The 11,660-nt window shown below is 49.4% G+C and overlaps 1 protein-coding gene across 4 annotated transcripts in view; it reads left to right on the forward strand.

The window, feature by feature from the left end:
* Cops7a (COP9 signalosome subunit 7A) overlaps nt 1-10,608 on the forward strand; it is a 35,896-nt gene extending 25,288 nt beyond the window's left edge. The window contains exons 2-9 of one of the 4 annotated variants that reach the window (XM_057770346.1): nt 3,116-3,331; nt 3,783-3,987; nt 5,641-5,716; nt 5,908-5,996; nt 6,957-7,159; nt 8,055-8,160; nt 8,271-8,422; nt 9,445-10,608. In XM_057770346.1, coding sequence (XP_057626329.1) covers nt 3,116-3,331; nt 3,783-3,987; nt 5,641-5,716; nt 5,908-5,996; nt 6,957-7,159; nt 8,055-8,160; nt 8,271-8,422; nt 9,445-9,472 — 1,075 coding nt within the window. In that variant the 3' untranslated portion in view covers nt 9,473-10,608. The other 3 variants (XM_057770337.1, XM_057770356.1, XM_057770363.1) reach the window with 3 other exon arrangements.
* The last annotated feature ends 1,052 nt before the right edge of the window (nt 10,609-11,660 follow it).

The raw sequence follows: 11,660 nt of genomic DNA on the forward strand, positions 1-11,660 counted from the left end.
AGACTGAAACTTCCCTCTTCCCTGATTTCTCCTTGCCCCGCCCATACTTCCTGCCTGGCTACTGGCTAATCACCATTTATTTAAAATACAAGTGACAGGGTACAAACCATTGTCCTACAGCAAGGGGGCATCAAAACCCTCTGGAACTGGAGTTAGACAGCTCCACTATCATATTGGTGCTGGGAACAGAACCCAGGAACTCTGCAAGAACAGAAAGTGCTCTTAACCACTGAGCCATATCTCCAGCCCCTATATCATTCTTAAAACCCCTTTTCTTTTACACCTTGCATCTAATCCACTTGCAAATAATGATCCCTCCACTTTTAAATTCAGAGTCCGGCTATTCATTTCTGCTGCTTCTGCTTGGTCCACATCGTCATCGTTCACCCAAACACTGTAGTTGATCTGTCTGTATAGCCATCACAATAGTAGTTTAAAATTTTTGTAATACCCATGTGTAGTTACACAACTTTAATCTCAGCACTACGGAGGCAAAAGCAGGTGGATTTCTGTGAGTTAGAGGATTAGCCCACTCTACATAATGAGTTCCAGGATAGTCAGAGCTACATAGTGAGACCCTCAAAAGAAAATTATATTATCTGGAGATAAGTCTGTGGGGTTCTTTTCTTTAAAAAACTACTTACTTGCCAGGTGGTGGTAGTGCACGCCTTTAATCCCAGCACTTGAGAGGCAGAGGTATGTGGATCTCTGTGAGTTTGAGGCCAGCCTGGTCTACAAGAGCTAGTTCCAGGACAACCTCTAAAAAAATTAGAGAAACCCTGCCTCGAAAAACCAAAAAAAAAAAAAAAAACCTACTTACTTCCCTTTAATCCCAGCATTTGGGAAACAGAGGCAGGCAGATCAGTGTGAGTTCAAAGCCAGCCTGGTCTGCAGAGCAAGTTCCAGGATAGCAAGGGCTGTTCACACAGAGAAACCCTGTCTCGAAAAAAAAAAAAAAAAAAAAAAAAAAAAAAACCCAACCAACCAAACACTACATACTTTGAGTTTGCTTTTCATAAGTGTATATATGTACACCACATGTATGTCTGGTGCCTCGTGGCCCATTCAATTACCTGAAACTAGAGTTACAGGTGCCTGTAGGTGCTAGTAATCAAACCCGGGTCTTCTCCAAGAACAAGTGTTTTTAAATTCTGAATCAGTTCTCTAGCCCTGGGATTACTTTCTTGATTAATGATTTATGTGGTAGGGCCTAGCCCACTGTGGGTGATACCAGCACTGGGGTAGTCCAGGAAGTGTGTAAGAAAGTGTTGACCGTGAGCCCTGAAAGCGAGTCTGTAAGCAGCATCCTCATGGTGTCTGCTCATCTGGACACTAAGCCAAATTAATTCTTTCCTCCTCAAGTTGTTTTGATTTCAAGGCCAGTTTGAGCTACGGTGTGAGAGACCCTGTTGAAAAAAAATTTTTTTTAAATATTTATTTATTTATTATGTATACAACATTCTGTCTGTGTGTATGCCTGCAGGCCAGAAGAGGGCACCAGACCCCTCTACAGATGGTTGTGAGCCACCATGTGGTTGCTGGGAATTGAACTCAGGACCTTTGGAAGAGCAGGCAATGCTCTTAACCTCTGAGCCATCTCTCCAGCCCTTGAAAAAAATTCTTAATCTCGGGTGGTGGCGCATGCCTTTAATCCCAGCACTCGGGAGGCAAGGCAGGTGGATTCCTGAGTTACAGGCCAGCATCTACATAGGAAATTTCAGGATAGCCAGAACTATTACAGAGTGAGAGTGTGTCTCAAAAAAGACAAGCAAAATCCTTACAGAAATCCTAGAAGGCAAAGCCAGATGTACTGGTACACATCTGTAAATCCCATCACTCCGGAGGCAAGGCACAAGAATAGAAAGTTCATAGAATGACCTTGTACCTTGAGAGAGTGTCAGAGATCTAGAGATACAGGCTTTCTAAGTAACCTGTGAGACAAAGGAACACAGGATCCAAGTGCATGCGTGTCTGATCACAGCACTTCCATAAAGAATGCGAGGCATTACATGTTTGTAATCTAGCACTTGGGAGGCTAAAACAGTACCTTAGGTTCAAAGGCAGTCTGGGCTACAGAGTGAGTTTCAGGCCAGTGTGGGTTATATATTGATCTGAGAGTGTTGGAGAGAGGGAAGAAAAAGGACTAGGACAGAAGGCAACAGGAAGGGGAAATGAGAAGTAATCTGATGCTTGATTCGCCTCAAACCACCTGTTCAAAAACAACTTGAAAGCCAGGCAGAGGTGGGGCGCACCTTTAATCCCAGCACTCGGGAGGCAGAGGCAGGGGGATCTCTGTGAGTTCAAGGCCAGCCTGGTCTACAAGAGCTAGTTCCAGGACAGGTTCCAAAGCTACAGAGAAACCGTGTGTCGAAATTCAAACGCTCAAAATATAACTTAATGACTACATGTGGTAACCATAACCAAAAGTCTGGTCACGCAGTACAACTCTGAAAATTTAACGAAAGAAAACCTGACCAATACACCCCACTCCCTTACTATTTGGGGTTTTGTTGTTTCCATTTGAGACAGGTTTTCACATAACCCAGGAACTTGCTATGTAGCTGAGGCTGGTTTTGAACTCCTGATCCCGCTGCCTCTACCTCACAAATGCAGGGAGAGGAGGCATGTGCCACCAATCCCGGCTCCTTTACCTTTTAAAAGTTTTTTTTTTTTCTTAAAAACACGAGTGGTTGGGGCTGGAGAGATGGCTCAGCGGTTAAGAGCATTGCCTGCTCTACCAAAGGCCCTGAGTTCAAATCCCAGCAACCACATGGTGGCTCACAACCATCTGTAATGAGGTCTGGTGCCCTCTTCAGGCCTGCACACAGACAGAATATTGTATGCATAATAAATAAATATATATTTTTTCCAAAAAAACCTAGTGGTTGAACTACCCAAATTATAACTACCGCTAATTTCGTCACATTTTCCTCCTCTCTCCATATATATTGCGTCTTCTCGCCTGCCACTGAAGCTCAAGTCGCCGCAGAGACTTCGTGCCTCCCTCTCCCCTCCTGCAGCACCCGAGCGGCCCGCGACCCAGGATCTCCCCCGAGCTGGGGTTTCCTCAGCGCCCCGCTTGCACCGCTCTGACACCCACAAATCTTATCTACAGAGCGGAAGAGCGCACGTCCCGGGCCGTCGGAAAGCGGAAGCAGTCCGTAGCCGCCGAGAACCCGCCTCCTGAAAGCGGAAGTACGGCCATAGAAGCTGGCCAGAGACGCGGGCGGCTAGAGCGACCCAGCGTGAGGCCGCAGGAAAGGCTGGGAGTAGCTGCCGGAGGTGACGGAGCGGCCGCCCCGCCCCTTGCGCTGGAAGACGAGGCTTCCAGGTAGCCGCCGCCGCAGTCTGTTCCAGGGTACGACCCGGCCTTGGGCGCGGACCCGCCGTTCCGGGGCTGCCGCTTTAAGGGAGGGTGGAGCCACTAGTGAGGAGAGTGGAGGTGAGGTCACGTGGTTGCGGGCACGTGCAGGACACGAGTTCAGAGCTGGGGGTGCGTCGTCGTTGGGGTGGACACCATGTGCCACCGCTTCCCTCACCGCCTCTTCTGTTTTGGGGCTCAATGGGGTGCACGTGGTGGGGATTAGGCCCCGGATTGGGGGACAGGGTGGGTGTGGCGGACTTTAAGGAACCCTAGAGCTGAGTTTTAGACCTCTTGACCTGATTTCTCAGTGCATTTGTGGCTTGGTGCCTCTGGAGTGCATGCAGTTCCCTGCCCTTGAGCTGAGCAGGTCCTGACAGCGCCCAGGGACCTTTAGCTTCACGTTCCTCTTTCCTTGCAGCTCCAGACAACTTGAAGCTAGAGCCCCGCACCTCGGTGCCGCCATGAGTGCGGAGGTGAAGGTGACAGGGCAGAACCAGGAGCAGTTTCTGCTCCTGGCCAAGTCGGCCAAGGGGGCAGCGCTGGCCACACTCATCCATCAGGTGCTGGAGGCCCCTGGTGTCTACGTGTTTGGGGAACTGCTGGATATGCCCAATGTTAGAGAGGTGGGTTGCTTGCGTGGGGAGTCCACGGAGAACCTTGGCCCCGAAGTTTCTTCTAAGCGTGGGCCTGTTTTGTAATCAGTAACTACGCAGGTGAACAGGGTACTGATAATTAACCATCAATCAAATAAAGGTCTGTGCTTCTCTGGAGATGGGGGGATCTGTAAACTTAATGCCCCTCCCTCTGTACACACACTTTTGAGACGGGGTTTCACCGTGAAGGCTTGACTGCCCTAGTCTAGTGTCAGTCACAGCCTGGCTTGACGTTGGGGCTTGTGACAATCTTCCTGCCTGTGCCGTGTGCAGAATTTAAATTTTTTTGTTATTTAAAAACGTGAAACATTTCTCAAACTTGAGTGTCATGTACCACCACCACCCAGCTGGATTTTTAATTTTTAGGCAAAAGAGCAGGTCATTCAGAATGCTACTTGTAAGTTCCAGCTTTTCCACCAGTGTGATACCTTTTAATAATGTCACCAGCAGGGTGGTGGTGGTGCACTCAGGAGTCAGAGGAAGGTGAGTTCGAGGCCAGCCTGGTCTACAGAGTGAGTTTTAGTACGGCCTGGGCTGTTTTACAGAGAAACCCCGTCTCAATAAACAAAACAAAAACAAAAATCATGCCACCTTGATCAGAGAAACCATATTAAAAGGCTCAGTTTTCTCTTAAAAATGGTGACAAGAAGCTGGAACATAACTCCACTGATAGAATGCTTGCCAACTTACTGTGCATGGGACCTCAGGGTCCGTTTCAGAACTTAGGGTGCTAAGGCAAGGGCATCACAAATTTTAGGCCAGCCTGGGCAACTTAGACTTCACCTCAAAAAGGAGTAGGGATGTAACTCAGCGAAAGAGCCTTGTCTGTAGTATGCGAGGCTCTCTATGGGTTGAATTGTCAGAACTGCAAAAAGGAAAAACTATGCCGGGTGGTGGTGATATATGCCTCAATCCCAGCACTTGGGAGGCAGAGGCAGGTGGATCTCTGTGAGTTCAAGGCCAGCCCTGATCTACAGAGCGAGTTCCAGGACAGGCACTAAAGCTACACAGAGAAACCCTGTCTCTTGAGAGAAAAAAGAGAGAGAGAAAAGAAAAGCCTAAGAAGCAGTTTTCCTCACAGTTACAGATGTGGGAAAGTCTAAAATCTCCTAAAAGTAGAAAGAATGTGCAAGTCGGTTATTTAGCAAGCATTTACTTCGAGGGCCACGGTTCTGCTGCATCCTTGTAGGCCAGCAGATGCTGGGGCTGTAGCCTTGTTAAAAGGTACTGTTCTGTGAGAGCCTGCAGGGATGGCGTGCCAGGGTGAGTGAGGGGCGGTATGAAACGCTAGTGGATGATGTATGACCCTCTCACTGAGGACAGTCTGAAACAGGCCACAAATCTGTGACCTCTGGGGGCCAAAATAGAGTAATTTACAATGTCTGATGTCTGCAGGTGATCCTCTGAACACTGAATGTTTCAACCCTGATTTAGAGTAAGAATTCAATGTGTAGCATGTCGAAGGGCTAGAGGTAGAAGAGAGTGAGCCTGTAGAGCAAGGGTGTATGTTTGAAGACGTAGAGAAAGCCTCTTGGTGGACCAGGATAGGTTTTTTGGAAGGATGGGGTCAACAAGTTGAGTTCAAAATAGGTCCTTCCTGTCACTTCCCTTATGTTCTTGCAGTTGGCAGAGAGCGACTTTGCCTCCACCTTCCGGCTGCTGACAGTGTTTGCCTATGGGACCTATGCTGACTACTTAGGTAACTAGGGGCTGGAGCCGTCATGCTGTGGGGGCAGGAGAAGGGTGGCTTCTGGAGAGACCTGGAAGAAACTCCTGGGGTGCCCTACTTAGATGCCATAAGTGAGCCGGGCAGCCTAAGATCGTGATGGTGCAGAAAACTTGGAAGAAACTGCTAATAATGAGACTTCTGGGCTTCTGTTCCTTTCCTAGCTGAAGCCAGGAATCTTCCCCCACTTACCGAGGCTCAGAAAAATAAGCTTCGACATCTCTCAGTTGTCACTCTGGCTGCCAAAGTCAAGGTAAGTGACAGTCCTGAAGCCTGCCATCCTATTGTCTGTTCCTGGGAGAGCCATTGACCTCCCTCTGGCTCGGTCAGTACCAATTCTCCATTACTGCAGTCAGTTAGGGGTGATAGTCTCTCAGTGTGGACCTGAGTTCTAAGTTATCATCTCTTGTGTTTGGTGTCAAACTAGCCACCAGGACACTGTCCTGTTTATTGCCATATAGAGTTCTAGGGCTCAGAGCTGGAGATGGGGTTCTTCCTCCGTGAAGCAAGCACCAGGCTTCTGTTTGCTAAACTAAGACGTGTGTATCTCATAAGTATCCCTGTGGTCGCAGCCTTTTGTCACAGTACGTCATGTGTCCCTAGTTATCTCTTCCGCTTGCTCACTAGAATTGAGCCGTGGTGATTTTTGCTGGAGTCAGGCTCATAGTTGTGGATGCCTTGACTAAGTCTGTGTGCTAAGCACAGTAACTCCAGACCCCTCCTATGATCCTCTGATGTAATACAATACCCTTAGCTGCTGCCAAAGAAATGGCACCAGGAAGATGTCATACTCTTGCTGTGCTGTAGGAGGTGAGGGCTAGTAGAGCATCTGTCATGTGTTGAAGAGGGTCTTTTTTGAGTCTGGTGTCGTATCTCATGTCACCTGAGCACTTAGGAGGCTGAGGCAGAAGGATTAGTGTGACATCAAGTCTAGCCTGGACTACATAGTGAGTTCCAAGCCAGCCTGGGCTGTAGCATGAGAACCTGTGTCAAAATACCAGAAAAGAAAAGAAAGAAAAAAGGGTATTCTTTTCTGCTGATGTTCTTGGGATGGTACCACGTCTTGCTTTAGAACTAACTTTTTCTAGGAAATAGTTTAAGGATAGGAGATGAAGGCAGGTGGGACTTGGCCTTGTGGGGCAAGTGGGGAAAAGAGGAGAGGATTATGGAAAGACCTTCTCTGCTTTTGAACCCTCTCTGCTCCTGGCCCCAGTGCATCCCATATGCAGTGTTGCTTGAGGCTCTTGCCCTTCGGAACGTGCGCCAACTGGAAGACCTTGTGATTGAGGCTGTGTATGCCGATGTCCTTCGTGGCTCCCTGGATCAGCGCAATCAGCGGCTAGAGGTTGACTACAGTATTGGGCGGGACATCCAGCGCCAGGACCTCAGTGCCATTGCCCGAACCCTGCAGGAGTGGTGAGAACTTGTCAGGCCTTGACTGCTTCCTTATACAAGGAGAGCGCAGGGCTGGGCTGCGGAGGGTTAGCCCAAGAGTAGAGAAAGAGACCAGTACTTTCCTCCAGAGGCTTCCGAGGGAACAAGCTTGACAGGGATGCTGGGTGCTAAGAGGCAGGATTGTTGCGGCAGTAATTGGGGAAGGGAATGGGAGTGGTGCTCTTGAGGTTTCTTAATGGGAGGCTTATCGCTGTCATAGGCTGAATTTAGTACAATGGCACATAGCACCATGGGTTATGGGTCTCTGTCTCCTTTTCTTTTTTTGTATCCCTGTTTAAATGTATTATGATCTCACTGTGTATTCCAAAATCCTCTGCCTCTTCTTCCCAGTATTGAGATTACAAGCATGCACTGTTGCATACCACCGTGGCTGGCACTCCTGTTTCGTGTGTGGTTCCTACCCTCATCTTTTTGTTGTTTGAATTTTAGTTTGTCATTTTTAGCTGTGTGTGTGTGTGTGTGTAGTAGAGGGGTGGGTGTGCAGATGAGTGCAGGTGCTCACAGGGCCAGAGGTGTCGGATCCCCTGGAATTGGTGGTTGTGAGTCACCCGGTGTGGGTGCTGGGAATCGACGCAGGTTCTCTGGAAGAACAATACATGTTCTTTATCACTGAGCCATTTCTCCAACACCCCCGGTCCCACCCACGTTGTATGTATCACTCAACTTTCTTATCCAACTCCAGGGTTTTTGCTGATGAGAATCTGTAGGAGCTGCTCCCCAGGTGCCCTGGTGAGGGCTCCCAGCTTAGGCCAGGGTTTCGAGTCCCCCTCAGAGGCTTGCTCTTGAGTTTCGTTATTGAGTCTTGTGATCTCAGCCCTCTTCTGCTGACACCTTTCATCTGCCATGGTTCCCACAGGTGCGTGGGCTGTGAGGTTGTGCTGTCCGGCATTGAGGAGCAAGTCAGCCGTGCCAACCAGCACAAGGAGCAGCAGCTGGGCCTGAAGCAGCAGATCGAGAGTGAGGTAAGCAGGCAGGGACTCCTGACTTGTGCACAGGGGCTGGGATGTGGACAATCAGGACCTGTCAGGCTCTGGAACCTGCTTTGCTATCCCCATTCCTTTCATCCTGATAGGTTGCCAACCTTAAAAAAACCATTAAAGTTACAACAGCAGCAGCTGCTGCGGCTACTTCTCAGGATCCTGAGCAGCACCTGACAGAGCTGAGAGAACCAGCTCCTGGCACCAACCAGCGCCAGCCCAGCAAGAAAGCCTCAAAGGGCAAGGGGTGAGCCCGTGCGGGGAGCCGCTTGTTTCTGGGTACCTCACTCTTACCTTGGGGACCTCAGCCTGGCTGCTCCACTTGCTTTAGTCATTTGCATGGGGTTGGGAGTGGGGATGTCCTCCAGGAATTAGGGGACCCTTTGCATCCCCTCTCTCTCTCTTCCCCTTGCCAGACTCCGAGGGAGCGCCAAGATTTGGTCCAAGTCGAACTGAAAGGACTTGTTTCTTCCCTGGGAATGTGGGGTCCCAGCTGCCTACCTGCCTACCCCTTAGGAGTCCTCAGAGAGCCTTCCTGTGCCCCTGGCCAGCTGATAATCCTAGCTCATGACTTTTCATCTCCTCCACCCCCAAGCATAAGCCACATCCTCTATAGGGAGAAGGCCAGTACAGGTCACGTTTGGTTGGTACTTCTGTGTTCCATTTCCTCTTCCTGCCACGCTTGCTGTCATCTTCACTCACACTGTTGGTGCCCATTTCCCATGTCATTGAGCAGGTTGGCAGGCCTATGGAGAGTGCTGGCTCCTCACCACCCACAGGTGTTCTCTACCACGCCTACCCCTGCATGCCTAATCTGCAGTTCCTCCTCCCTCCCTGTGCCTATTGGGCTGCATCTGAAAAGCCATGGGGAAGGGTGTCCTCCACCTTCATCCCAGCCTTAGAGTTCTGGGAGTGGCTGACGCTTTGGTCCCAGAACCCATCACACTACAGTTGTTTCTTGTCCTCCCTTGTCTCCTTGGGTCTGGGAGTACTGCTTCAGCGACCCTAGAGCCTGAGAACAGCTATTTTTGAGATGTTAAGAAATGGTTCTTTGTTAACTAATCATCTTAGGAAACCCAATGGAAATCCTGGAAAGATTTATATCTCTTCTTGTGATTTTGGTGGGGAAGAGAATATAGATTGTATATTTTAAAAAAGGAATATATGAATAGGTCTATATATAACATGACACAGAAATAAATCTATGAGAAATCTGTGTACAAAAATGCCGGGAACTGGGCCTCTTCTGTCTTTGATGTTTGTTAACAGGGAGAAGACTAATCCCCAGCCCCTCTAAAGCCGAGTGCTGGAAAGTGAAAGGAACCAGATACTGTTTGCAGACTCCTGGCTAGCAGCCGGGAGGCAGACCCTGGGCAGGTTGCTCCTACCTCAGCCCATGCTCAGAAGTAATGGGCGCCTACTGAGCACCACCATGTCCTAACAGTGGAGCTGAGGACTGACCGCCACTGTCCCTACGCCCAAGGACCCGCAGTGTAGGTACTGAGCACCACCATGTCCTGACAGTGAGGCTGCAGACTGACCACCACTGTCCCTACGCTCACGGACCTGCAGTGCAGTCTGTTCCTTTCACCTCAGAATCACAAGGGGAGGTGTTGGTAGTGAACTTGAATTTTCACATTGAAAACACATAAAACTATTAGCTTTGTTGGTCTTTGGCCCTTTTGTTTCCCAAGAAGTATGGCAGGAGGTCGGCCTAGAAGCGCTGCTTGCTTCCTAGAGGTGGGGGTGCAGTTGAAGATGCTGTCTTTGAAGAGCCTAGTGGGTCTAGGTAACTGGGCCTGGGCTGTTCTCTAGCTGGGGATTTAGAACGAATTTCCTTTTCTGTTTTGGACAGCATCTATGTATGTAGCCCTGGCTGTCCTGGAACTCCTGTGTTGAGCAGGCTGGCCTAGACTCACAGAGATCCACCTGCCTCCGTCCCCAGAATGCTAAGAATACAGACAGGTGTCATCCTGCCTGACTACAGACAAATTGCTCTTAACTGCTTAAACTAGCAGTCATTGGGCCAGACAGTAGGGGCAAAGTCCTTTTGTTTTTTGTTTGTTTAGGGGTAGTTATTATTGAGACAGGTCTTGTGCATTTCAGGCTAGCCTTGAATGGCCTTGAGTTTAGGATCCTCCTGCCTCCAGCTGAGTGCTGGGATTCCGTGTGTTTACCACTCTTGGTTTCTCAGCTTTGCCCTAGATAAGCAAGCTGCTTGACTCTCTTGCTTCTGAAATAAACCTTTTTTGTTCCAGACCCTGTAGTGTACGGAAGGTGCCAGTTTCTGGTGTTCTGAGCCTGTCCTCTGACCCCTACCCATGCCCCGGCTTTTCCCTTGGAACTTAGTTGTCTCCTTTCGTGGAGACCGGTTCCAGACCACTGCTTCTTCATTCAACATTAACAGTCTGAAGTGCCAAGATAGCTTTGAACTGCCGGGGGTGGGGGGGTGCGGGCACGACACACGACGCACCATTCCTGTCCCTCAGGACACAATAGTGCAGCGTGGATTTGCGGCACTGAGAGCTCCTGTTTTAAATCATAAGGGAAGGGAAATGATTGCTAGGCAGAGTGAGGGCTCAGTTTTGTTCGTTTCTTTTTGTTCTGTTGTGTTGAGACAGCATTCCTCTGTGTAGCCCTGGCTGCCTTTGGATCTCTGTAGACCAGCCTGGCCTCAAATTCACAGAGATCTCCTTGCCTCTGCCTCCCAGGTGCTGAATTAAAGGTGTGTCATTATGCCTCTTGAGGGCTTGGTTTTTAATCATGAAATTTGTTCAAAGGTTGAGGATTCCATGTGCTCAGGGTACATGGAGTCCTAAACAAGCATGCCACCTACCCAAATACTCACATGTACTGACCCCTCCTGTGCTGCAGCCCTAAGTCATGAAAGTTCAGAGTTCACATACATGAAACATGCCAAATGAGTGTGCCAGAGGCTAGAGGGAGACATGGCTGAGTGGATAACATCTCTGCTCTGCAAGCTTGAGGGACTGGGTTCAGACACACAGAATCCACTGTAGACCCTGGGATGGCGGGGGTGACTGCAACCCAGTGCTTCTGGGAGGTGGGCCCTGAAGACTACCCTGGAACTCGTGGGCAGCTAGCGGGCATTCGCGGGGGAGGAGGAGGAGATCTTCCAAGAAACCACTTTCAGATGACACCTGTCACCTAAGGCTGCCCTCTGACCTCCCAGACTCTCAGACTTAGCAGGTGAAGCCAGGCAGGTGCAATGGTATATCCTTTTTCCAGCTTGGGAGGCTGAGGCAGGAAGCTCTCAAGTTCAAAGCTAGTCTGAGCTACATGTTAAGGTCCTCAAAAAAAAAAAAAAAATACAAGAGCTGGGGCTGTATAGCTCCTTGCTAGGGTATTTACCTACTGCTCCCAAGACCGTGATTTTGATCCCTAGTGCTACCACCCTGTGTCGTAAGTACCCATTCCCTTGAGCTGGAAAAGAGGGCTCAACATATAAGGGTCTCTTGCCTCCA

Source organism: Chionomys nivalis, chromosome 1 (genome assembly GCF_950005125.1).
Source record: "Chionomys nivalis chromosome 1, mChiNiv1.1, whole genome shotgun sequence".
NCBI classification, from domain to species: Eukaryota; Metazoa; Chordata; class Mammalia; order Rodentia; family Cricetidae; genus Chionomys; species Chionomys nivalis.